Raw genomic sequence first — 27,695 nt, 5'->3', positions numbered from 1 at the left:
TTGTTTCTATGGTTAGGTGCCCATTTGAGATATTTCTGACTGACTTATGATATCACAGACCTCAACTTCAATGCGATGACATTCACTAGACAACTGAAAATGGCAACAAGATGGTTTCAGGTTATAAAATGTCTCACTTGATGGTTTAGATAGAACAATTTTAATCTTTCTGCCTTAGATGCCTTTGTATGCATTACACCTTTGGTGTTTTTTTTTGTATCTGTATGTAAATGTTGAGGTCTGCAGGAGGGTGCCCTGAAAGGTTGGTGTGGATACAAGATCATTTTATCTCCTTCTTTGAAGACGTTTTTCATACTACTTTCTCCCTGCCCCTTGTTAAAAAGAACAGGGTATCTACAATAGCTAGTGACTTCTCTTCGCAAGGGTCTTGCTTTAATTAGTTCAGGTTCCAAAATATGTCTACTGAACTCTAACTGATAATGTAAACTCCTTTTCAAAGGGGAAAAGTTTGTTGGGAGTAGCTGAGATAAATTATGAGTAAGTGTATCTATTATTATAACTGTATTTATTACTGAACATTTTCCATAAAACAGTGGTTGAAGCATAATTTACTATTTAAGTAGGATTTCAGTACGACACCTACATGGCCCCATAATTTTGACTGGTTGTACAGTAAAAACTATATTGCAAAAATACTTCTAGTAGTATTACTAGTAGTAATAATTTTAGTAGTCATCATTTAAATAGGCAATGCAAGTTTTCTGCTTAATTATGGTTTAATACAGCTTGCAAGACAATTAGACTGACAACATTTAAACATAAAACACAAAGTCCTTATGTATTTAGTGTAGCACAAATTTTATCCTTTTTACTCATAAATTAAGCCTTATGAAAAAAAGTGGTAAATTGTTACATTAAACGTCTTGTAACACACTTATGATTTAAGTAGCATTTTTTTGCCCTGAACATATTAATGTTATCCAATAAAAAGTGATCTTTTACATTGCAGCTTGTGGACGTCAGTTTCTGAGAGATCTTAAAACCAGAGGGCTAGGTGATTAGTAATCTGACAGAATGCTGTTCTGTGTCTAGATCATGAAACAAAGGACTTGTTTAATAGAGTTGGAGAGGTTAATAGGAACAGAAGTATTTTCTCTGAACTTTGAAAGACTATAGTTTAGATGATGCTATATTGAACGATTAGTAATGAAGACCAAAGCAGTAGTTAAATATGTAAAGTTAGAATAAGCTATCTCTGTTAAGCAGGCAATGGAAAAGAAATCATGGAAAGTGGGAAGGTTCAATTTCTATAAGCTGCTTAATGTCATTTTTATACTGTCAGCTGCACATGTGAAAGACTGCAGTCTACTCATGGTGTCTTAATAGCTATAATTCTTTCAAAGCAGAGGGATTAAATTGTTATGCAATGAGGAAGCCATATCTAGAGCACACTGAGGCTGTGATAAAGATGGCTTGAGCCTGTCCCAGTGATTTACTATTTTTTAGCAAAGATTTGATTTAATGTCCCTCAAAGTCAAACATTCAGTTGAAGAAATAATTCATGTAACTGTTAGGACCCAATGTTTTACTTAATCCATTTACAATTTAAATTAAAACCACATAGACAACATATATAAGAGATATTTAGTCATTCCACATTGAGTTTTCTGTTTTTGTTTTAAAACTAGTATTCTAGTATTCTGAATTGAACTTTCATCCTTTTTTGCCAATAAATTGGGATTACGTTGCCTGGAACCTCTTTTCTGTGAAAAATAAAACAATGGTGTATTTCTTCTAGAATACTGTTGCAGTATTTCCCTATGAAAGGTTTTAACTCCCCAGTGTAGACCCTCAGTCTCCTTCAAATGAAAACTGTTAGAAATATTTTTCTGTTAAATGAGTTTGCTTTGACAACACAATGTTTGGTCTTTGGACATTATTTCTATTTGAAGATATTGTCGTGTAAGCATATTTAGCTTTTCAAGTGTTTAACATAAATTAAATAAAATACCACATAGTCTTGTCTGACTTGGAATTGAGCAAACCTCATTTTTTTCTCGAATGGTTACTAACTGTATAATATATCTTTGCTGTCTTCTGCCAAGAGACATCAGAGTGATGCTATGGTCAAGTCATAAAGTAATGTTCTAAACAGTTTAACAAAACAATTTGGCTTCAATCTTTTGTTGATAAACTTTGAAAATAGGGTTATAGGAGGTATAATCCAGTGGCTCACACAATCTCAACACTTAATATTGTATAATTTTTTGGGAGAGCTTAGCCATTCATAGCATTTTTTTTCTTTTTTGTTATTGATTAAATATTTTACTCAATTACAGTCATGAAATGAACTAAACAACTTTCCCAGGAAGATTATTTTCAGAAACGACATTATTGACTGCAGGTGAAAAATCTTTTTTTGTACTAGAAATATTTTGACAAATTTTCAGTTTGGGTAATTCTTTGATGGTAAATATGGGCTAAATATCTAAGTGGCTTGTAGGGTCAAAGTTATATATGGTCTTACATGGACTGAAAAACAAGACTTTTCCTGGAAAGGATATTAGGCCTAGAGTTTAACCCCTAACAAATGCTGGTACACATTTTATACAGCTGAGTTGACAGGAGGAATCAGGATGACATGCTTTGCTCAGGGGTACAACAGCAGCACTGTCTGTACAGGGGAGTTGAAAGCTGAACCTCTGATTTTAGATGTAACTAGGAAAACCTAGACAGTTCTCTGTGCACTTCTTTCTTGATCATATGGATGAAATAAAATAGGCAGCACCAAAAAAATCAAATAACACAAAATAGCAGATGAGAAGATCACCCTGTAATCCACATTAATTTATCTTTTAAATGAATTGGTGGATAAGTTTCATCAGTATTAAAAGCAATGAAGCAGTAGGAAAACTTGGATTCATGCCCCTTTAACCAGATCTGCTCACAACTATGCTGCCCATTCACGTCCTTAATGCCCTTAATGCCCTGTTGAAGAAATCTGACTGTGTGAAGATTGAGGTCAGCTTTAGACATCTGTTTCTGGCTCTAAATTAAAGTATAATTCTGTCATTTGTTATTATGTAATGTAGAATTAATAATCTAAAATAATATTTTTAAAATTTTACTTGTCTTTTTATCTCCAACTTTCTCATAATAAAATGTGGAAATTTAAATTTAATATTTAATATTTTTAAAGGATCCCTTATATAAAATAATAATAAAATAAAATGCACAATTTCAGTAGTTTTGTTCTTGTTAAAAAAGTGTTAAAACAGTCATATTATGATAATCATATTAATGAGATATATTTTAAATTCTTTATTTGTAGTTATTTGGTTTTCACATTTCTGTGTATTTCTGAGAGGTTTATTTCCATTCCAAAAATGTATATTTAGTGTTTACATATACTGAGCATCAAAATAAACACTACTATTAATGCAACATGAATTATGAGACAATTGACATTTTATAGGACAGACATGTAAATTTATAATGCTGAATAACATCTGTTATCGACGGTTGTTGTACTGCTTAAGTCACAGGGTAGAAATCTGTATGTAGCCACTGCTGGAATCAGTGCAAGCTGCATTCGCACTGCACTTCAGTAAGCAAGGAAGGTCGAGTATCGAATCCTCCATCCGGGTCAGGAACGTGCGTCTTAATCCAGTGACCTTGGATTGTGGCTCTTTATGGAAAGCTATGAGGATAAAATCTGTTCTAATAACAATGAGCTATAATGTAGTCACCACAAAAGTCAGAGAAATGTTTGAGAAAGAACTGCTGATAAATTGAATGTAGATGTTCATTATGAAATCCCTCCAGATAAAACTGGACTATAACAATTCCGTGGGCGCTCATGTGTTGGTATTACTTAATTTACACTCTAATGGCATTTAAGTAGAGCTACTTGTTAAGCCGTTGTGTAATTGTTCAATTTTAATTTAATTTGTGCATTTACCGTAGCTTGACCTCAATGGGAGGAGCTTGCAGCTGGTCAAGACAAAATACAAGAATATCATCCACAGTCCTACTGTTCAGTAGAGTGCAGTTCTGTCCTCTGAATGAAAATATTCGTTATTTTAGCCAACAAGAAGAAGCATGAGCAGAGTAAGACTGGAGAGTTAGGAATCATCATCATCAACACAACAAAGAATGTATTCCGTTTTTGGAATCTTGTTTTCTTCCCAACATTTTTGTGGTGTGAATCAAGTAGTATAGGTGAGCCCTCCCAAGTTATCGAGATTCTTAAGCCAGGTAAAAATGTCTGTATTGGTTTTAGGCAAGAGATTTATTTCTTAACTGTACATTGATGCTGTGAATTGATTTGCTGTTAAAATGAATAGCTCATTTTGGCCCTGTTGGGGCTTTAATGTCAGTGTCTGTGAAGTCAAGAGAGCCAGTCATATTAGGAAATGCTGCAAGAAATGGTTAGATCTCAAAGCATGGCTACAGGCAACACAGCTACATTTACAGTGGATAGAATTAAATATGAGAATATTGCCAGTAATTTCATGAATCCCGTTTGATGGTATTTTGGTGCAAACACCACTTTCCGTATTGCACATCACTGATGCACTCTGAGTTGCCAACACAGCAAAAAAAAAAACATCAGTCACAAGGATTCTCAGCCCTATGAAGAAGGTTTAAGTTTCTTTTAACACTTCGCTATGACAAGCAGTATTAACAATGTATGGGCTTAAGAGATTGGAGTGTAAAGTATACTCTTTCTGCTGAAAGAGTATCTTTCATATAAAAATTATCAGCTGTAAAGCATGATCTCTAAAATTTCATCCTCTCTGCAAAGCTCTAATGTCAACTGGATCCCTGAAGAAATGTGACATCATTGGTCATGATTGGTCTGTGAGTTAAGCTCCTTACCTCAAAGTCAAGATAAGTTTGACTTTACCTGCCCTGGAACAGGTTAAGAATAGAGGATGTTGCTGTAGTTACTTAACTGTATACAATTAAGTCCACATTTACAAAAGTTATCCAGTTAACTGAGTAATTTCGCTTCAAAAAGCACCCCCTTGACATCTCATCACAGTGGGCTAAACAAGACCTTGATTCATTGCTAAACATGACTTGGCTCCACTCCTGGCATATTTGTTTTACTGTGTTTTTTCTTTATTGATTTTCATTCAAGTGGGTTAAATCACCTCATCACCTGTGCCCAACCAGCTCTCTCATTAATAAGGTGATTTAGTCTTAGAAAACAATAAAAAAATCACACAAATTAAACAATCATGTCTCAGTCAGTCGTGAATGATCAGTTAATTATAATGATGCCAAACACATTTATAGACACTGGAGTCTGCTTAGACTTCCTCATTCTCCCCTGGTGTATCAAGATGGTGAAACTGGTGAAATCCAAACTGGTGAAATTGGATGGGTATAAGAAAAATAATGGATATTCTATTCTGTTTTGTTAAAGTATTTAATATGTTGCTTATATTTAATTTCATTTATGTGGGCAATTAGTTACTTGAATTAGTTATAATTATTACATGCTTAATGTTGGTTTGCTGCATTTCACAACCATCATAACAGACTTCTGAAGTTATTCAGTACTACTCATTCTAACAAATAGCTGCATTTCCACTTTATATTGTATATGACTAACTGAAATCGCCACCAACCTCTACAGTGCCGAAGTAATCACAATCCACTGTTTCCAGAGGACTTTGACAGCAGAGTTATAAAGGCTGCACTGCAAGAAAGCAAACCTCTCATCAGCTCCAAAATTAGAAAGGCCAGAATACAATTTGCTAAAAAGTACAGAGATGAGCCAGTAGAGTTCTGGAACAAAATGTTACGGATAGATGAGTCAAAGATAGACCTCTACCAAGTGATGGAAAGGTGAAAGTGTAGAAAAAGGAATGAATTGCAGGACAATCAAAAGCACCACTTCATCTGTGAAACATGGTGGAAGTAGTGTCATGGCTAGGGCATGTATCTCTGGAACAGGCTCACTCATCTAATGTACAGTAACTAACGATTTTAGCTTGTAGAATCGAGAATAACTGTTTACAAAAACATCTTGGCTGCGTCTGTACAAGAAAATGCCTCCAGATTTATTGGCCAATGCTTCATCATGCAGCAAGACAATGATCCAAAACTTTTTGCCATGCTACCAAAGAGTTCATCAGGGAAAAAAAAAGTAGAAAGACTTTGACTGGTTTAAATCCAATTGAGCGTGCATTTCACTTGCTGAAAAGGAGAATGAAGTTAGAAGCCTCCCAAAACAAACAACCACTGAAAATCGCTGTAGCGAAGGCTTGGCAAAGCATCTCAAAAGAACAAACCGAGACTTTGGTGATGTGAGTAGGTCACAGGCTTGATGCAGTTATTGTGTGCAAAGGATTTACAACCAGATACTAAGTTGTTTACTACTTAATTAACTTTAAGTCAATTCCTGGAGCTCAAAAAGTGTTATTTATTCTAAAATGTTAAAGTGTATATGCTCAAAAAATAACCAGAAAAAAAATACAGTTCTGTACTTTTGCCTCATTCATCTTTTCATCTCAAATCTGAATTGTTTTAGTATAGAGCCAAAACGGCAATTTTGACTTCACTCTCCCAGTACTTATGGAGGGCACAATATGTAAAACTGTGTTATAACAGCAAAGTTGTGCATCAGCCTGTCCATTATTTATTATTGCTTGTACATGTATTTTGTATTTGGATTTTTATTTGGATAACATGATACCAAGACATCATGCAAAGTTAATTTTTGCATTTTTGTATTTAATAACAGGATGGGGAAAATATATTCTACCTGGCTGTAGATGACATAGACACAGATACAGAGCTTCTGATTGGCTACTTGGACAGTGATATGGAAGAAGAAGAGGAGGAAGAGGAGGAAGAAGTTATTAAAGATGACGATGAAAACAGCAAAGAATCAAAGCATCTTGGTGAGAGTCTGAGGTTTGAAGCTTGTTCCTGGCTGAACACTGAAATTTTTTTCTGTGCATGCAGTCTTGGACGCAGAATCCAAACAAGTATGATTCACATTTACATCATTCATTTTCATCACTTAAGTTGCACATTGTTATTTTCTTTTTCTTTTTCATGGTGTGTTCCTTTATACTTTTGCAAACTGTAAGTACCTTCTATATCACAAAGACATTTTTATTGTACTTCATTAACTAAACAATAATTCACATTCATTTGAATATTGAAAGTGAAAAACTGCATTTTTATATGACATGTCTGGACAAATGCAGTAATGTAACTACAAAACAATAATACTGTATGTTGTTCAATTATTTTTTAAACATTGTATTGCAAAGGGGTAAGAACATTATCAGACCCTAAAGACCATGTCAGCTAATGTTTTCTTTTAACCTAACATGTGACATGTATCATATGGAACAATTACTATTGTGGTTCCATATTTGAGTCATTTACATGATGAATAATGGTGATGACAGCTGGTACAATCAGGCTTTTGTAAAATACCCCCTTCGTGCAACAAATGAAGCAATTTTGCTTTACCCAAACTGCTGTGTAGTGGGGTTGCTGGCACATAATGGTCACTATCCATCACCCTGATGGGAGCTTCACTTACTGTAAGTGGTAGAGGAAGTGGGTTTCTTCCTATATGAAAAGTGCTTTGAGATCCTTTTGGATGAAAAATGCAATAAAAAGATATATAAAAATGCAAGAAATTATTTTACAGTGTTCAACATGTGAACATCCTTATTTTTCTCACTCATAGTTCAGTGCAGGGTAGCATGGTGCTTAGCTTTGCTGCCTGGCAGCACTGGGAGCCTGAGTTCAATTACTGTATAAACCTGGGGTGCTATCTGTAGAGTTTGTTTGGTGTTCACTTGGGTTTCCTCTGGGTGTTCTGGGTTCCCTGGGTTCCTTCCACAGTCCAAAGACATATTGGTAGGTTAATTGGCTTGTTAGAAAATTGGGCCTGCAATGTGTGTGTGTGTCTGGGGATGTGTGTACCCTGCAATGGACTCCACGGTGAATCCCGCCTTCTGCCAATTGCTTGGGATGGGCTCTAATTCCCACATGACCTGTATTGGATATAGCAGTTAGAAAATGAGTGGATTGATAGTTCAATGCACACAGCTTAAGAGTTTTTTTTTATATTGGGGTTTCTCTTTATTCAACAATATTTCTGGAAGTCAGGAGATTGCAATGGCCACTTTCAGAAGATTGTTCCTTTCCTTTTTTTTAAATTGCATTATTGTCTTAGCCTTGTTTATTAATTGATGAAATCATAAACTACAATCGATGATCATTAAAACTCTAGGTGTTATTTTAGTCAGTAGTACATTAGTGCTGTACTTTATGTTCCTTCTTTCATACTAACATTTCTGGCCATTAACACTCAAAATCATACATGCAGCTGATAGAATGATTAAGTGCCATAGTGTTTATTTGGAAATTTTAAATTGGAATATTTGTCTCTCATTTTTAGTTTATTTCCGTTTACCTTACAAAATAACCAAAAGGAGGATAAATAGTGAAAGTGAGTTATATTACCAGTACTCTGGGCTGCTGTGTATAGACCTGAATGAAGTCTCTGGTTTTGCAGAGATAGCGATCAGGAAAGAAGACCACCACTGTCTCCTGTGTGAGAGCAGTTTCCCCAGCCAGGAGATTCTTGCGGCACATCTGCAGACCTTGCATCAGAGGCCCAGTGAAGACAAAGAGTTCAAGTGCAGGAACTGTGGGAAGAAGTTTCCAGTTAAACAGGCTTTACAAAGACAGTGAGTTTATTTTTTATTAAACAAAAGAACTGTAACATACAGGTCTAATAAATTTAATGAATTGTATTAGTTAAATGGTTAGCATTGCTGCCTCACAGTGCTGAGGCCCTGAGTTCAGTTCTGGAGTGCTGTCTGTGTGGAGTTAGCATGTATCTATGTTCTTGTAGGTATTTGGCCAGGCACTCCAGTTTCCTCCCACAGTCCAAAGACATACTGTTAGGTTAATTGGCTTCTGGGAAAATTGTCCATGGGTTGAATGTGAGTGTTTATGTCTGTGTGTGCCCTGCAATGGACTGGCATCCTGTCCAGGGTGTATAGGCTCCTGCTCCCTCTTGACCATGTATTGGATAAAGAGTTTAGAAAATGGATGGATGGATATTCATCATGAATAAAATCAAAGAGCATGTGCGCTAATATACAGATCAGTATGAAAAAACATACAACTCAAGATTGTATATTTCTGCTGTAGGGCCTTTTATGTGTACATGGTGAAGTTTGTGGATTGTTGATGTTTGATTTGGAGGCTAATGTATTCCTTGCTTTGTTGATAAGGTGTCTGTTGCACACACTGTGACTTATCTTGATTAATGAGGGATCAAACATAGTTTCATACATATAAAAGTCTTGTAAAACATCCTCATTAATAATTATTCTGAAACTTATGAGTGATTTGCAGCAAGTGGCATATTCTGGAAGTATCCCGGTATCCCAATGAAAGTAAAAACTGCAACAAAATGTAGTTTCTCCTTTAAAAAGTGAACACTGAAAAAGTGAGTACTGAACAACAAGCTAAAGCACATGAGAAAGCGCAACGATGCAATTGAGGACCTGGCAAAAAAAAAAGCAACAGCATGGAGAAGGTGATAGAGAAGAGCTGGTCCCATAATGTCACAGAAATAAGTGTATGTCAGCCTGTCCTGAATAACCCGTCTGCCATCAGATCACCAAATTATTTTTCTTCATTGTAGTACCTAGTAACAGACAGTTAATTAGAACGCTCAAGGCCATAGCTCCCTGGGCACCAACATTACATACAGTATATGAATATTAAGGTATGAGACGCAACAAATTCAACAGTTACAGTGTCCTAGAAAAAACAAAATGAGAAGTGGTGGTTCTTGGAGAGTCTATTCTGCAGAAGTCTGCAAGTAAGATATGAATGATATTGAATTTAAAAAGTCTGTTTTCTCCCTGGACATGGAGTGGGCGTCATTGTCCAAAGACAGGGTCTGAGCAAACACACATTAAAACAAATGTTGATGTTGTTCATGTTGAGATGGGCAACTTTGGCATAAACAATACTCTTTCCAATTGAAACAAATTTAACGACAAACAAATTGAAAAGTAAGACCAAAGAAGGGGTTTTCTCAGAGATCCTGCCTGCACCACAACAAAGTGAGCAACTACAAATGTTAATTTGTAAACACGGCACATAGATGAGGATGTTGTTTAAGTGTTTCTCAACCACTGGTGATCTTTCTATGGTAAAGGATATCTGTACATTTGAGCAAAATTGGCACCAGTTATAGTATCTTACAGCAAATATTTACTGAGAAATTCAAAACCATTTAAACTAGAAAAGAGGCAAAGACTGAATGTGCAAAGGAGATACGGAAGGAATACTGTCAAAATAAACCTAAGGGGAAAAACAGACCATCAGTAGAGCAAGTAACTAAACAGTATATTTAAATATTCTAAGTATTAGGAACAAAACAAAATAAATAGAAACTTTCAGTATTACCATGTATTATTGCTATAATTGGAATCACAGAAACATGGCTAACAGATAATAATGGTGATGAATTAGTGGATAGACAACAGTCCTATTGGATAGAAAAGATACAAGAGATGGGGGTGTAGCACTGTAAGGAAAAAAAAACATTCAGGCTCAGGACCTAACTGAGATTAGACCTTCAGAAACTATAATAATCAGATGTGTAGAATATATACAAAAGCATAATGTTAGAAGAGTAGTACAGACAGCCAAATTCATGTGTCCATTATAATGTAGGCACATACAGATGCAGTCATCTATAATGTGCATCAAACCTCACGTTAAAGGTAAACATGCAACATTATACCACACTTTAAGCCAGTGTGCTGCAATCAACCTTTCACTGCTCAAAATAGAATCGATAGGTGGCCCTTGTGATGTTGCTTTAGATGTTACTGAAATGACAGCTATATTTAATCTGTGTTTTTCTTAGTCTAATAATCACATTCTTGAAAATATAACATATGTGAATATATGTACTGCTGAAACATTTTTATTTTATTTTAATGACTCCTTTAAAAAAATTGGTGTAAATTATTTAATCTAAGATGAACTAGGCACTGTACATGAACAGCGGTAATATGGTAGTTGTTGTACAGCATACTGTAGAAATCTGTGGATGTTCACAGAATTCTGTGTTCCTGTGTGGAACATTGGAAATTGTAGTTTTTTGGCATCCAGGAATTCAGCTCACATGCCGAATTAAAGTATATGATTTTCTTTGTTCTTTCAATTCTGTTAAATAGACCCTTTAGAAAATGGAATATTATTTCAGACATGTAATTTTAATCAATTTCACTCACAAAACCCAACAGTATTGAAAATATTTATTTGTCTTTGTCCACTCTTATCAGAGCTAGTACTGAAAATACTTTGTTTTTAATCTAGTTTAATACATCGCCTGTCATGCGGGAGGCCCTAGTTCGATACATGTCAAATGTACAAGTTCTATTTTATCACATTGCCTCTTGGGGATAATTAAATTAAGATTAAAATAAAATTAGCAATAACATGAATGAGCCTGTGTAGTGCAGACCTACTGTAGCAAACAAGATCCTGGAGCTGTTTCACAGTGCAAGACAGGGATGGTCAAGAATTGAACCCAGGCCTCCCAAGTGGCAGGAGAGAACCATCATACCTCCAGTGTGTCACTCATGTATCAGCTACAGTGCAATTTCCAATGCGTGACTGTAAGTCTTTCTTTGAAAGTAATTAAAATATTTTTTTTTAGTATGATATATTTTTAATGGCAATGTTTACAGTATAATATATTTTTAATAATCTAAAATAAAATTATGTTTTCTAATTACTATTTATACCAAATTACAGTATATTCTATGTAATTTAAATTATTTTAGTGTTATACAGTATTGTGTCATACAGTTTTTTATTTGAATTTGTGCATAATCATTTTAGTTATTTAAATTGTTGCTAGTAAAGTATAAATGCCCTACAATGTGATTAGCCATGGAAGAACTAATGGGTTTATAAACATTTAATTTTTATTATTAAAGTAAGATTTGAGTGACAGCTACCCACAGCTGCTGTACATTAAGGATTCACTGAGCCACCTGGCAGTTTTAAAGAGTAGTGCACTTTGCAAAAATAAAAAAGGCAAGATGCATTGCTGTTTGTCATGTTGAAGCACTTGTTGCCACTTGTGGTATACCATCTGACACCTTGCACATGCATCTGTATAATGAAAGTAGTATCATATGTGTGAAGGGAGAATGGTTATTATGCAAAGTTTCAATTTTCTTCACATAGAGTGAGAAAAATCAATAGGGACCTCAGTATATAAAACTGAAATGCTAGACAAGGCTAATGTCTTCAGATCTTTATTCCTTATTTTTCCAGATCACCTATTGGAAGGAATAGTTAATTAATTAAGAAAAATATAAGGGGAAAGGAAGCAATTTCTAAAATGATTAAAAAAGAATGTGATCCAACGTCAGAAAACAGATTATTATAAAAACTTTGCAAAAATGTTCTTATAGAGATCAAGAGAATGAAAGTTAAAGGCTAAATACATTTTCAGTATTAGAACTGTAGAAGAACAGTAAAAGATGAAGTGTGTCAGATAGTAATGTGCAGTAAACATTTTGTAGTGAAAAGGAAATGGTCCATTAAGTTATTTACCAGTGAGGAAATCAACAATGTGCCTGAGGAAGCAGTGAGTGCTATTTCAGACAATACTAATGTTGAAGAAGCTTAAGATTTACAATTTCTAGAAGAATTAATGTAAATCTCCAGAATCTGATGCTATTTTACCAGATATGTTTAAGGAAACCAGAGGTAAACAGCTTAGTCATAGCTTTTGAGAAATCACTCAAGCTGCGGTAGTACAAAAATTGCTATTTGTAGTGCCAATTGACTAAAAGTGTGACAAAACCAAAGCAAGTAATTATAGGTCAATTAGTCTTACTTCAGTTACAGTCATAAGTACAATTCCTTAACTTTATGGAAATTTTAATTGGAACTAAAGTAGATGATCATCTGTATGGCAAGAGAATTCTGGGGGATAGTCAGCATGGATTGCTTAACTAAATTGTAAGAATTCATTGAACAAGCAACAGCATTAATGGATACAAAAGATGTGTGGAGCATAATGTATTTAGACTTTCACAAAGCTTGTTAAGGTTCAGTGTAAAAGATTAATTCTCAAACTGCAAGTGGTAGATGTTCAAGGAAATGCATGTATGATAAGCTGAGCTCTAGTATGTAGTGGCCATTTGCATTGTTTGGTGTCTTGTGGTGTTTGGCCAGCTTTTGTCACAAAATAATTCTTAAGAAGGAAAGAGGAAACATATTCCTCTGTTGTATTCACTCTAGCTAGCTGGGGAACTTCAGCTCTTTATGACATAAAGGTACAGAAGTCTACATTGTTGAAATTTGCTAGAGCTTCATAAACTCAAGGAAATTAAAGAAAATAGAATTCAAAATAAAAACCACAGAAGACTGCTGCTTTTCTGAACTCACATTAATGATTTTAATTCTGCTTTAGTTAGCAAACAAGAAGCAGAGGACACACAAGTAGGAAGATTACCAAACACTCTAGAAGCTGAAAAGGAAATTAGAGAAACGTTGACAAAAGACCAGGTAAACATTTAACTGATAATATTTAGTGTGTTCAAGTCAAGAGTGTTAAATAGAGAATATCAGAAAATGAATCATGAATCCAAGATAGAAAATACTGAATTTGAAGTAATTTTAAATTTGGCTAAACCTACCATTTGTCTTATTTATATGCTTTAAATGCATATAGATAATGGTATTTAGCATGTAGAAATGGTGTTTTCAGACTTTTGAGTTCTGACCACTTTTGATTGGCAGGCGCATGGCTCGGGTAAAACTGCAAAATTGGGCCAAAATTGTTTGTCGAGGAAACAATAAAAGAACACTTTTCCTGCATTTTAAATGCACCCTAAAGCACAGCAAATTCATCACAAAATGTATAGGCGTTGTGCCAAAATTATCCCTAGCTCGGGCACTTCTAGAAAATATTTTAAAAACTTGCCTTAAGGAACTGTGTTCAAAAATTTACCCAAATGACTCTAGAGTAGTCAGAAACATTTTAAGTGGCTGTTTAACAGTATTTTAATTGTATCTGCTGTGAATCTCTTACATGAATGAATAGGTGTCATCATTGAGATATTTAAAATACTTTACTCTTGATACAGTACCTTCAGAAAGTATTAACCCCTTAAACAATTGCAAAAATTGTTGTGTTTCAACAATGCATTAGTTTGTGATGCATTAAATTCACACAGCATATGTAACAACTTAACGGGGCAAAATATTTAAAAATTTCAAAAAAACTTCATAAATCCAGATGTTCAGACTTAACCCAGAAATACTGATTTTAGTTGAAGAGCTTAAGTAGTATGTTAATGGAAATAATTTTATGAATGCAAATCAGTTTAGAAGTTGAGGTTTCTTGAGTTGATGCGCGTCTATACATTTAAGCAAGTGTAGGAATGTCCCACTGTTTGAGCTGAGATTCCTGTATTATCGCAACTTTTTTATTTTTCGTTTGTATATAATTTTATGTTTATTAATATAATATGCTCATTAGAAGGTGAGGTTCAGAGAAAATGTACAAAATAATGCCAATCTCTCACTAAGTTTTATAAATGTAGTGCCTACTGTTATCCATTTTAAATGCACAAACACCTTGATTTCCATTTGTGTCTGGTTAATAATAATAATAATGGTTCAGAATAGCTCCATATATTTGTCAATACCTTTGAATATTTTGAAAATTTGAGTCACAGACTCTTGCAGTCTTTTCTTTTCTACACTAAAAAAAAATATTTTAGTATGTCAATTAAGGGAATTCTCTCAATCTTGTGAACGTACCTGGTTCCTCTTCTCTGGATGAAGTACAGAGCAGCAAAATATTTTTTATATTGCAGTATCCAAAATCCTAAATCAGTATTCTAAAGGAGGTCATACCTGTGCATTGTACAAGAGTAACATAACATGCCTTGATTTAAATTCTGCAGTTTTTACATTCAGTTTGGTTTTTGTGGCTTCCCTTCAGTGTGTGGGACAGTGTTTTCCAGTCACTGGTGCTGGAGTACAGTTCTTCCGATTTGTTTTCAGTTAAGCCTATTTACTCTCAGAAGATTTAATTGATTTTCTGCAATCTGGACTCACAAATAATCTTATTTATGTGTCAATGCCATGAAATATAGTAAACAGAACTCTTTCATTGTTGTTTTCCTGTAGCTTTCTAAATTACTTAAAATGTTCATTACTGATACCATAATAATATTGTCAATACGCCTGTGTAGATTCTTAACACGGCAGAGGAAAGCAAGACATTTGCCATCTGCAAAGAAGAATGCAATGACCATCAGCTTCTAGTATTTTGGATTCATGGGTATCTACTTATATGACCTTTTGTTCTATATAGCAGAAAAGCTTGAAGATACCTTAATTCACATACCTTACTATTGTTGGATTATTTTCCCTAGAATGCTTTTTGGCCATGACTAAAAGGGTAACACTGAAATGTCCACAGTGAACATTGTTACAGACAGGTATGCACTTGTTACACTGTGAAACAAGTCGGAGGCTGCACACAACTTTTTACATCAGAATGTACAGTACCTGTATACAGCCCTTCCTTGCCAACTGCAGGGCTGCTGACCACTGAACTCTCTCATTCATAAATTCTGTATTAAATACCACTTTTCAAACAGGGGAAAATGCTTGCTCATCCATGGTTTTGCCTGTGAAAACTTTTGTACCATGAGTCCACCCAACTTGGTGTTCAGTTACAGTACAGTTTTAACATTAACACTTAATTTCAGCCCTCTCCTAAGTAAATTCAGTTATTTTGCTGTTTTAAGATCTGTGCTGTTTTATTACTTTTATATGTGAATTATAATTCATGTTTTTGTATCTATCATTTCTGCCAACCTCAGGATTTTTCTGGAATGTAACCCCCCTGAGGGAAGATTGTATAAATGACTTATTTATATTATCTGTATATAGTTCAGGTGGGTAGCTGCGTCAGCATGCGTAGGCTGCAAAGGAACAAGTAATAGGTTTATTCCATGCTGAAAAAAAGAAGAAAGAGAACACAACGTTTCTCCACGGCCGAAACGTTGTGTTCTCTTTCTTCTTTTTTTCAGCATGGAATAAACCTATTACTTGTTCCTTATCTGTATATATGCATCAGTCCCTGCAGCTCTCAATAGGCTGCCCACTGAAGCTAAGCAGGGTTGAGCCTGGTCAGTACCTGGATGCTATGGGAAGCTATGGTTGCTGCTGGAAGTGGTGTAAGTGGGACCAGTGGGGGATGCCCACCCTGTGGTCTGCATGGGTCCTAATGCCCTGGTGTAGTGGGTGCTGTCTTTCGGATGAGACGTTAAACCGAGGTCCTGACTCTCAGCAGTCATTATAGATCCCCTGGCATTTTTCGATAAGAGTTGGGAGTTATCCCGGTGTCCGGGCCTTTACCGTGGGCTCCATATTGTCCCCATGTATGATTGGCTTGCACTTGCCCTGTGATGGACTGGTGCCCTGTCCAGAGTGTACTCTGCCTTGCCTTCGTTGCTTTCCGGGTAGGCTACAGTTTCCCATGACACCGTATGGCATAACGCTGTTTGGCAAATGACATGACATATCATTGGCATTTGTTAATGGAAGCATTTATGAAGACTCATTTTATAACTTTATTTTGAAGTTTATTCTGTGTATCCAAAATAGACGTATGTACAATTTTATATTGTTCTTCATAACTACAGTGTAATGAAAAAGTACACCCCCTTATAATTTTATGCTTTAACATATTGAGACACATTTGACTCTCACTAGTATTCACCAAGCTAACATCATTTGACAAATAACTCAAAAATTCTACTTTGTCATGAATTATTTTAAAAAACGTAAACTAGTCTTCAATATTTTTGTGTGAAAAAGTACAACCTTAGTTCTACCATCTTAGTTAAAGGGATGTGTGGAATCAGGTGCACCAAAACATGTGCAAAAGATTAGATGACGATCAGGAAGTGATTCCACCTGTATATAAATCAGACACTTTGTCAGTTTGGTCTTTAGCACTCAGGTTTGTTGTAACACATCATGCCCAAATCAAAAGAAATCTGTGACAGTCTTAGAGAAAGAATTGTTGCTGCTTATCAGCCTGAGAAGGGTTATACAACAATATGAAATCCATCATTCCACAGTAAAACAAATATCTATAAATGGAGAAAATTCAAGACCTTTGCCAATCTACCCAGGAGTGGCTGTAATCCCAAATTCTTTCTATGATCTGATTGTATGATGCCCCAAGAAAACTAGAAAACGAAGGTTAAATCCAGGATTCAGGAAAAGATTGAAAAACAGTAGCTTTCATGAAAGGGTAGCCAGGAGGAGGCCCCTGCTCTCCAAGAAGAACATTGCTATATGGCTTAAGTTTTCAAAACAGTACTTCAGTAAAAAAGAAGACTCTTGGAACAATGTGCTCGGGACATACAGTATGCAGTAAGTCAAAAATGGAGCTGTCTGGCCATAGGACAAAATGTCATATTTGGTGAAAACCAAAAACTGCCTTTGTTTGTTCAGATTATACCAACCATCAAGCACGATAATGGTTTGGGCCTGCTTTTCTGCCTCGGGACCTGGATGCCTTGCTATTAGTGAGCCTGCTATGAATTGCACCACCCTACACCAGAGCATTCTAGGGGAAAATACGAGACCATCTGTCCGACAGCTAAAGCTGAACCGAAAGTGAATCATGCAACAGGACAATGCTGCAAAACACAAAAGCAAGACAGTCTCACAAAGAACAAATTCAGAATTTTGAAATGGCCAAATCGAATTCTTAAACCCCATAGAAATGCTGTGTTGGGACCTAAAGACAGTTGTGCATACAAGAAAGCCCTCAAACATCAACTGCATCAGTTGAAGCAGTTCTGTAAGGGAAGAGTGAGCCAGAATTCCTCCCAACTGATGTGAAAGACTAATCAACTGCCCCAAGAAATATTAAACTTAAGTTATTGCTGCTAAACAGGGTGCCACAAGTTACAGAATCAAGTGCTACACTTACTTTTCACACAAATATATTGAATGCTGGCTCAACTTTTTAAATAATGAGAAAGTAAATTATTTTTGTTAATTGTCAAATGAGGTGAGTTTTACAGTATCTACTCTTAGGAGTTGGTGGAACTCACATATGTCTCAATATGTTAAACTGTAACACCTTAAGGTGGTATGCATTTTTGCATTTTTACCACACTGTATATTTGTATTAAAGGTGTAGAATACACATCAGAAACCAGGTGTCTTTTTCTGACCCGATTGTTTGTGTCTTTCTAGTGTTCTTCATTGCACAGAAAATGTCAGTCCAGGAGACACCTCAAGATCCCACCAGTGCTCGCTGTGCAATAGCACCTTCAGCTCCGAGTCAAGGTTTTAACTGAGATGCTTTATTGGACTGTCGATATGCATGTCTGCTTTCCAGACTAGTTGCCTGCCCTGCTAGCTAATGCAAGAATCTTCAAAAGCTCCATTTTCTCAATTTACCAAAGGCATGAGGGTAACTGTATTGTAGAGTCTCTGTTCATTTTTAATTTTGCAGGTTCCCTCATGTGAATTAATGGGTGTGTTGTGACTATTTATGTTGGTCTTTGTTCCTTGAATTTCTAGCTTTGAGCAGCATAAGGAAGCGTGTAAAGGTGATGCCAGGTTTATATGTAAAGCTGAAAGCTGTGGAAAGAGGTTCAAGAGTAAAGATGCCTTGAAGAAACACAAAGGGAATGTTCACACAGGTAATTATGTACCCATCCTTTTAATAGTCTTAGGTCACAACCGGTGTCAAAATCAGAGTCACATTAAACATTTGATGTGACTGATTTTAGAAATTAAGGAGCTTTTCTACACGCAAAGGTTTTGTGTTTTTTCATGCTGCTGGAACATTTCATTTGAGGCAAACACTTTAATTTCTTCTTAGGTAGATTTAGATTACAACCACAAACTATGAACTTTTATGACAACCCTAACCTGTAGGAGGACCTCAGTTTCATTTTAAAACTAGTTCTCTGCCATAAGAACTTGTGACTTTTCTGTGCCTGAATTGCGTAAGATGCCAAATGATATTTTAAGAATAACATCAAGGGGACAGAGCAGGAATGTTTGCATATCTTGATTTATTTTGTGTTGTACACTTTTTGCATGATTATTATACAATATATACTAATGTTATACTAGTTTGTAGTTAAATTTTATACCACATTATTTATCACATGCAACACACATGCAGTGGAAGCATGATATACGTGGTATTGAGAATTGTTGTATTACATTGTAGTATAAACTTATTCTGCAATTAGTTGTTTTTAATTTAATATAATGACAGAGTGATTTGACAGTTTTTTAAATTCAAATAACTCATAAGGCATAAATTCAAAATTATGCTTATTTTAAGAGAAAAAAATCGGAGGCATATTGCATATCATTATATCATGTGAGATGACAGTAGCTCTTGACCTTGATTAATTAAATGTCACTCTTTAATTAAGTAGAGAATAGACCTACTTTTAGCAATTACTGTACCGTGTTCATGTTATGTTTTTTTAAATCTGGTACTGTATATTACATAGTTACAGTTATATTATATGTTTCTTGGGACACCCTCGCATGGCATCATTAATTATTTGCAGCACACGGGCATTTATTAAATATGCTATGGTTATCAGTAAAAAATGTTTGATCAACAAATGTTGTGCCAGTTTTGACCAGAGGATCAGAGGAATCTTTCAGGTTCCATTACCTATGTGGTGAAAACTGTTTGGCCCATGTGTTTGGCTCAGATGCTGTAACAATGTGCAGCCTTGGTTAGTGACTCCTCTGAGACTGCCTTATTCTTATCACTGTCAGTTTCGCAGCCTGTTACTTTTAACACTCAGATCAGAATGGCTCTACTGCAAACCACCCCATTTGAGCAAAACATGTTTCCTTCATAGGTTGCATGGGGGCAGCTGGGCTACCACACATCTAGCAGGAGTCCTGCTGCAGATTTTGCAGTTTGATAACACTTTATACAGTCATTAAATTACACTTCATTATTGTAAGCGATGGATAACAGAGAACTTGGCTAGTTAACAAAGGAAAAGGCCACAGAAATTGTGACAGGACCAAAGGCTGGATGATTCATTAAGCTTACTTTGTGAGTTGTTACTTAGAAACTACAACAATATATCAGTCTTATCTTTTAAGTCACCCTTATTATTGCTACGGATAATTTGATGTTTATTTGTATGTACAGCTTGATATTTGTGATGTCTGTAATATGTGTTGGCAATTTTAGTCATTAAAAGATGGTATTTAGTATTAACGAAACAAGAAGCAGATGTGAATTTAAGCTTTCAATTGAGCCAGTTAATCGGCCAAGGAGGTACAGAAGCTAGGCACACGTGCACATAGTGCGTAGTTAAAACCTCAAATCTTCTTATACCATATTGATCTTGCTCTGTACCTTGCCTACGGTGTTATCTTATCTAAATTACTTCATTCCAAGGTACTTAAAACCTTTTTTTTCTTGAAATTTTTGAGAATGTAAAAAGTTCAAACTGGCAAATGCTGCTGGAGACAAAATATCTTAGCAGTGAAAATGTGGCATTTGATTTTGTTATGAATATATCGAAATTTTATATACATATTCCTTTAATATTGGATGTGTTCTTAATAGTGATTATACATTGTATAAAGCTTTATACCAAAATGGCCATATGCAGTGAAAAATCTGTACCTCTATGAACATTGAGATTTAATGAATGGCTGTTTTTAGAATAAGTGATATGAACCCACCCTGAATCATTTTAATTGTAGTTACACAACTTTTGTAACAACCATGAATCATTTTGTCTGAGCAGTAGACAGCTTGCATGTTATAAAACAGTATATGTAAGGTTCTTAGTTTTAGAATGTGTCCCGATTTGTATCTTGTTTGCCATTTTTTGTATACTTAAGTATTTGTGATTCTCTTATTTTTATCAGTCTTAGAATTCTAGTAAAAAGAGCTTCTTCAATGTTTCTGAAAGCTGATTTCCACAAAGTGTACAGGGTAAGACAAAATGTGTCACATAAAGCTAACACATCACAAGAAGGAAGACCTTCAGTCAGTTAAACTCTAATTCAATTTCCTATTTCACTTCCCCTCTTTTAGATTTCAGAAGTCTTATTTGAAGGTAAGAGTTTTTTGAGCTATGTGCAATGCTGATTTGCTTCCCCGTGTACTTTCTGTTAATCAGCCTTTCAGAAGTGTGTTTTACTAAAGTCGTTTTATTAAAATGGACACAACATGTTCAAAAAACAACCAAGAATCATATGAAATACATTTCAGACTTTAGTTTAGTTTAATTTACTGGATCTGGTGTTAGCCCTGCAATATTAATACTGGTCCTTCTGAAACTGAACAGAAAGGCTATGACCGTTGTTAAAAAATATTGTTCTACATTATATAGTTACTGTTCCCTAAATTTCACTGTCTTGAGGTGTATACAGTGTCTTATTTGGTTTGTGCGTGAATAAATCAGAGACATAGCGATTTACTCTAAGATAAGGCACATTGTTGAACATTGTAATTTACATGTAAGATAAACTTATGTTTGAATTTTGTTCAGTGCTTGTTAACTCTACTTTTTCCAATACACTGTGCTATGTAAAAGGATGCTTTCTTCTTTGGACTAGCAAGAAAAAGCTTTTGTATGGTATGCTTCAGGGTTCATTTGAGGTGTATTTTTCTTTTTCTCCCTTCACATTACATCTCATATACTCATGTCCTGGCTCCTTTAGAGGAATATAATGGAGAAAAAATGATTTGAAACATCTACAGATGTATGTCACAGGAACATTTGGACATAAATAAAGCATGAGAGTCTGCAATAATTGTGCCCTGTAATAAAATAAGTTTTATAGTCTATTAAAATGAACTTGAAACCATTGGATATAGGCAGAGTTAATTAGATGTCACTTTTTAATCCAACTGTGAAAAGGAAAGGAAATACATCTGGTAATTGACCTTTGACCTACCATATAATTTTTCATGGGTATTCAGATTAATAGCCCCTTGCACTCAACAGTGAACAGAGTACTCATGTCTGGTTGTATTGTGAATCACTGAGTTACACTGTCAAGAGCAATTCCTAATGAGAGGCAATGTCAACTTTTATGTGCTTTAGAGGCATGAAAGTTTACAATATTATTGCTCTACTAATGCATTTTAAATTGTGACTGAAATGGTTAATATTTCTAGACTTTCCATTAATGGAATTTTTAGCTACAGGTGATTTTTCTGGAAATTTTGTAACTGATCAAAGCAAATTGTTTTTTAGTCATGGAGTAAAAATTGTTTGCTCAAATTCCACAGCTGCCTAAGCATATGAGATGCTTTGAACTGCAAAAATGAAAGCCAAATTTTTAACTGCCAAGCATGTTCTTTGTTTTCTTTGGTAAATGTGTATACAAAAAACTGTTTACAGTCTTGGTTTATATTATAAATTTCTATAATCCAGTTTAAACAGTACATTGTTATAACACTTTTAAATAATATATTCCCCTTTTATTTCAAAATATTATCTACCATTGGTTACCACTATTTTTTACTAAGAGTAATATTTATAACCATACTATAGTTGTTTTTAATTAATAAAATAATGAAAAATAATGTAATTATCGTATCTTATTTCTTGCGAACTAGGTAGTCCAGTGAATTAATGCAAATGCAGTTTCCATTATACAGTTTTCCATTTCTTTTTAAATGTTTAGATAACCTGGCAACAATATTTTGTATTTGGCAATTGATAATTGCTTTAATACTTTTTAATGATAATGTGTGGATAGAGATTAAAGAGTACAGTAAGCATGTTGGATAAAAAACAACAGAACTTCCAGTCTCTGTTTTTAAACTCTTCGGGGCATGCATTCAGTGTTTCTGTCGTATCTGCTCCACTCCAAAATAAGTCTCCTGGAAATATTGGCTTGCTGTAAAATAATAATGTACAGTATGTATGTTTGATTGACTCTCTATGTTGTTGTCATTGTAAAACAATGCCATTAGATTTTGTAAAACATTCTGTAGTGGTAATATGTTCTTTTATTTGTCAAAATGGCCCAAATTGAAACTTTCTAAAATTATTGCACCCCTGCTGAGCACATCAGAAATTTAACACCTTCAGAGAGAGCTTGAAACGCACAGCCTTACTTGTGTGGACTGACCTGTGAAGAGCCACACACCCGCTGCCAGTTTTGGGGGGTCACTTCTACTTTTCCTGGTCAGAATCGCTGATGGTGTTTTGTTTCTTTCGTAGGAAATGCTCGCAAGAAACTGATGTGCTCCATTTGCAATAAGAAGTGTTCTTCAGCTGTGAACCTGCAGGAGCATCGAAAGGTCAGGTGGATAGGGCTGTCTCACAGTATGATCTGCTTACACTTAGGTCAGGATGTCATGACTCTGGAACCACTGGTCAGACACAAAAAATATACTCTTGCCCTTTGATATTCCTTTTAAAAGAGGAAGCAAATTTGAGAGTTGAGTAGATTAGAGTAGTTTATGTGTATTTGATGTGTGTAATGTGTTTTTTGAACAGCAGATAATTATAACAAATTTCTTTATTTGAAGTTTGTAACATTTTAACAGTTTAAAATGGTATAATGTTACTGGTTCTATGTTTTATGTCTATTTTAATATTGTGAATGTAACATGTTAGGTGGTCCAGTCTGTCTCAAAAGTTAATTTGTTATGTAAAACATTGTAAACATACCTTGGCTTTTAGGTACACTCTTTTCAAATGAGGCTATGGAATTGAAAATCGTTCTGAACTACCATTGGAAATTGAAACCAAAATGTTTTTTTTTACATTTTCTCATGTGTGACACATTCTAGTAAGAAATTTCTCAAACACATTTCTGTGAATTCCCTGAAGATTTTGCTGTGAAATTCAAAACTTCACAAACAGGCTGCAGTTTTTTAACAGCTCCATCACAATCCCGATGCCACCAATTTATTTGTAAATAAAAATGTTACAATTAGCCTTACTTAGAAAGTACAAATTTTATTTTGAAATTGAACAGAAAGGAAGTGTGGAATTTTCCTTAAAGGAGCAGTGTTAGTTTAATTGGACCTCTGTTGGTTGTTTTTTTTCCACAAAGCAACTTGATCAAAAGTGTTGATTGGAAGGTTTGTATGCAGAGGTGTCTCATATATTTTATTCTTTCTAGGTGTGGAAGTGCTTTTTGATGTTTATACTTTTAAAAACGCTGTCCTTTATTGAAAAACTCTCAGAAATACCATTAATTATGACTTCACCTAATTTCAGATAAGCAGTTAAAACACACAGTTCATTTATTTAAATAATACATGTCTGAATATGTTGTTTTTCTCTTGCTTAAAATGGAAGAGATGATGCCTCTCCCCAGTGGAGATCAATTACCTGCACAGTGGGTGTTCTTGTGAGGCATACAATAAATCTGATTTACCATCACCGTTACCAATCTGGAATATTTCCTTTGAAATGAAATGCAAAAAAAAAATCCTTATTGAATAATCCCCTTAAAAGTTTCATGGGAAACCGCAGTTTTTAATCTGCTAATTATAGTAATGACACTGGTTTCATCTATAAAGCTCTGGTAAAATGTGTAGGAAAGTAGCGTCTGAAGCCAAGGCTGTGCTATACACATATCTTTTGCTATGGATTCACAGAGGTATTAACAATTTCTTACATATTTTTTAGTTTTTTGTGAATTCAAGTCTTTTTCACTTTTGGGGTCAGGGATGGCTTAGGGGAAAAGGAGATATATTTCAAGGGAGCCTGTCATCACACTTCGTGTTCCCTTAGCATCAAAACTAGTGCTTATGTGCAAAATAATAGATCTTTGGTTGTTAATCAGTTTCTGTTACTGTATGTGATTTTTTCAGTCTTCAGTCTTCAGTTTCAGTTTCAGTCTTCAGTCTATTCTGCTAGAATATTGTAGAGTAAATTTTACACTGTAGAATTAATAATCCTTCAATCAAAGTGTCCAGATATGGACATTTCCAGCATTAATTTAGTCATTTTAAGCCATCTTTTTAACTTCTGATTTATTATGAATTATGGGAATTGTGAATGTAATATTCTGTTGAGCCTATTTTTTTTACTCTTTCTTTTAAATTATGGATTTATTCCTTAAACATCAAGATGAGGAAATGGGAGTGTAAATTTTTTAGCCATCACAGATCCCGATAGGGGCCTAAGGAGTCTTAATGAAATTCTCTCATTTCATATTGCAGTGGTAAATGTCTTCATGGTTTATTGATATTTTTCTTTATAAAGGTTTTAATTTCATGTCCTGTATGTCTGAGTAATTTCTCTGTATTCACATTAAACTATCAGAGACAGTTTATTTCATGGAGGAAATAGGGGTGGAAATATATTGGGAAACAGTTATTGAAACTTTTTGGTAAGCTAAATTAGATTTCCTTTTCCCTTTTATAAGCAGTATTAACATCACACACAGCACAGATCTCTTCCCCAAACACAGTTCTGCTAGTGTATTTTTTCACTGTTATGAAAGGCAGGGCTTTTCTTTCACATGTAATTTAATATATTAAGAGATTATAAAATATGTAATTTCCACTAGGGTTTTCAATGTTATCCTTACACCAGGCAAAAATGTATTGAAAGCCCAGCACAAGAGCAGTTGGAAGCTCTATTTGTTTGATCTGTTTTTTTATTATTATTCTTAAGGACTGTGTAATTGTAATGTAACTGTTTATCTCTACTTCCATAGGTTCATGAGGTCTTTGACTGCCCAGCATGTGACAAGAAGTTCATTTCAACTAACCAGCTTAAACGGCACATGATTACTCATTCAGGTAGGGTTACATTCAGGCTTGCAGTGATAAAGTTGGATAAATCTGCTACCAAATTATGTACAGGTAGAAGAGGTGAGATAGTGTTGTAATTACACTGTATATGACTATTTCAGAACAAGATGTGTCCTCTCCTAGATTCTCAAATATTTTTTAGGTGATGTCCATTCTCTTTGAAGTCAGTCTTTTTTGAAGTAAGGCAATTAATCTGTATTTAGCATTTGGGAAAGAGGATTGTGATGAGCCTACCAATTTCCTTGAGATAAACAAGCATTCATCTTTTAAGAAGTGATTTAATGGTCGAAAATGAAGGGCATTAGATGCCTGTTTAATTAGTCTGAACTTAATTGCAGTGACTTAATTGCAGTCATCTCTCGGAGGAGCAGATTCTCCTCCTTTCATCTGTCCTGTAGTGTAAAAGAAGATTAAATGTCCCCTTCTCCTTCTTTGGCAGAGAAACGCCCCTACACCTGTGAGGTCTGCAGCAGGTCCTTCAAACGCCTTGACCAAGTGACAGCTCACAAAATCATCCACAGTGAGGACAAGCCCTATAAGTGCAAGCTCTGTGGGAAGGAGTTTGCACATAGAAATGTGTACAAAAATCACAAGAAGGTGAGTCAGGGGTTCACATTTTTGGGTTAAAAAATCAAGAGATTGGAAAACAATTTGTTGATTAAAGTATAAGAAAATATGATGAGTGATGTAGTATTTCTTGTGTGAGGTCTCCCTGAGCATGGTCTTGTATTACCCAAGATACCTACCTGTATTTAATCTATATCCAGCTTTTTGGTGCCAGCAAACTCATCGTTAAGGTCATGTATCTAACCAAAACGCAAGACAGTTTCAGGTTTATGTGTACAAAAGCAGCTTGTGTCATGTTTCTATGTCCAAAAGCAAATGTAAGGAATTTGGTATGAAACTGGTGTGATAACTCAGGTTATGTATCTATTATTTACTTTTTATACCAAATAGAGTGTTTGACTTATGTTCTTGTCAATCACTGAGATGAAAATAGTAAATTACCTTACATACAGCTTTCCTTATTCTATATTATGCATTTTTTCTGTTGTACAAAAGAGAGTATTCAAGTGAAGTATTATAAAATAAAATAAAGAAAAAAATTATTTAATATTTACAGTGTGATTATTTAGTTTATTTTATTTGGAAGAAAACTAATTTTCAATCAGTTTTATTGAAAAACAACTGTGCCATGTACCATGATCTTTTTTTGTGTTTTAATATCTATCCACATATTATACAAGTGTACTATGATCTTTGTGAGTGAAAAACATACATTAGTAGAAGTAACTTTGTAGATTCTTGTTTATATATAATTTTAATCATGACATTGACCAGCTGTTGTCATAGATGTAAAGCAATATGTAATGTTTAATCATTAACATGTTCACATGTATAACAGTTATAAAATATGTTCCTTATCTTCCAAAGAAGAGTCCTATTGTTCAGAGGTTTCAGACATTAGTGTTACTATCACCATAATTGAGCTACATTAAAAGTACAGTACGTCTTCTGAAACCTCTACATATGCTTATAAAAGTTCTGAGCATTTTAGAAGAAACTGGATCCTGAGAAAGTGGCCCCGACCTGCCTGGCTTAATTTCTGTATGCCTGTCATTAGATGTGACCTAAGGTTATACTTTCAACCACCAGACCTCACCTCTTTAACTGGAGCTCAGAAATTATTAGACTGTAAAAAATCACTTGGCCAGTTTCCTCCCCAGACCCAGAAACTTTTCTCCCATTGCTGGTAAATGCGTTACAAGATACTTACAAGGTTTTTGCAGTTTGGCTCATGTTGAGTGCCATATGGGATTTGATATGGGATCTCTGCACCATCTCTCATGCT

At 34.8% G+C, this 27,695-nt stretch overlaps 1 protein-coding gene across 1 annotated transcript in view; it reads left to right on the top strand.

Moving 5' to 3' along the window:
- prdm5 (PR domain containing 5) overlaps positions 1-27,695 on the top strand; it is an 80,643-nt gene that overhangs the window by 4,015 nt on the left and 48,933 nt on the right. Inside the window, exons 4-10 of the mRNA XM_088913862.1 lie at positions 6,719-6,878; positions 8,519-8,693; positions 18,298-18,390; positions 18,628-18,749; positions 23,289-23,368; positions 25,747-25,831; positions 26,283-26,440. Of these exons, the coding sequence (XP_088769988.1) occupies positions 6,719-6,878; positions 8,519-8,693; positions 18,298-18,390; positions 18,628-18,749; positions 23,289-23,368; positions 25,747-25,831; positions 26,283-26,440 (873 nt within the window). The remainder of the gene's footprint in view (positions 1-6,718; positions 6,879-8,518; positions 8,694-18,297; positions 18,391-18,627; positions 18,750-23,288; positions 23,369-25,746; positions 25,832-26,282; positions 26,441-27,695) is intronic.

This window comes from Atractosteus spatula, chromosome 1 (genome assembly GCF_055471065.1).
Source record: "Atractosteus spatula isolate fAtrSpa1 chromosome 1, fAtrSpa1.hap1, whole genome shotgun sequence".
NCBI classification, from domain to species: domain Eukaryota; kingdom Metazoa; phylum Chordata; class Actinopteri; order Semionotiformes; family Lepisosteidae; genus Atractosteus; species Atractosteus spatula.
The sequence above is the reverse complement of the archived record's forward strand: the minus strand, read 5'-3'. Positions and strand labels throughout refer to the sequence as shown.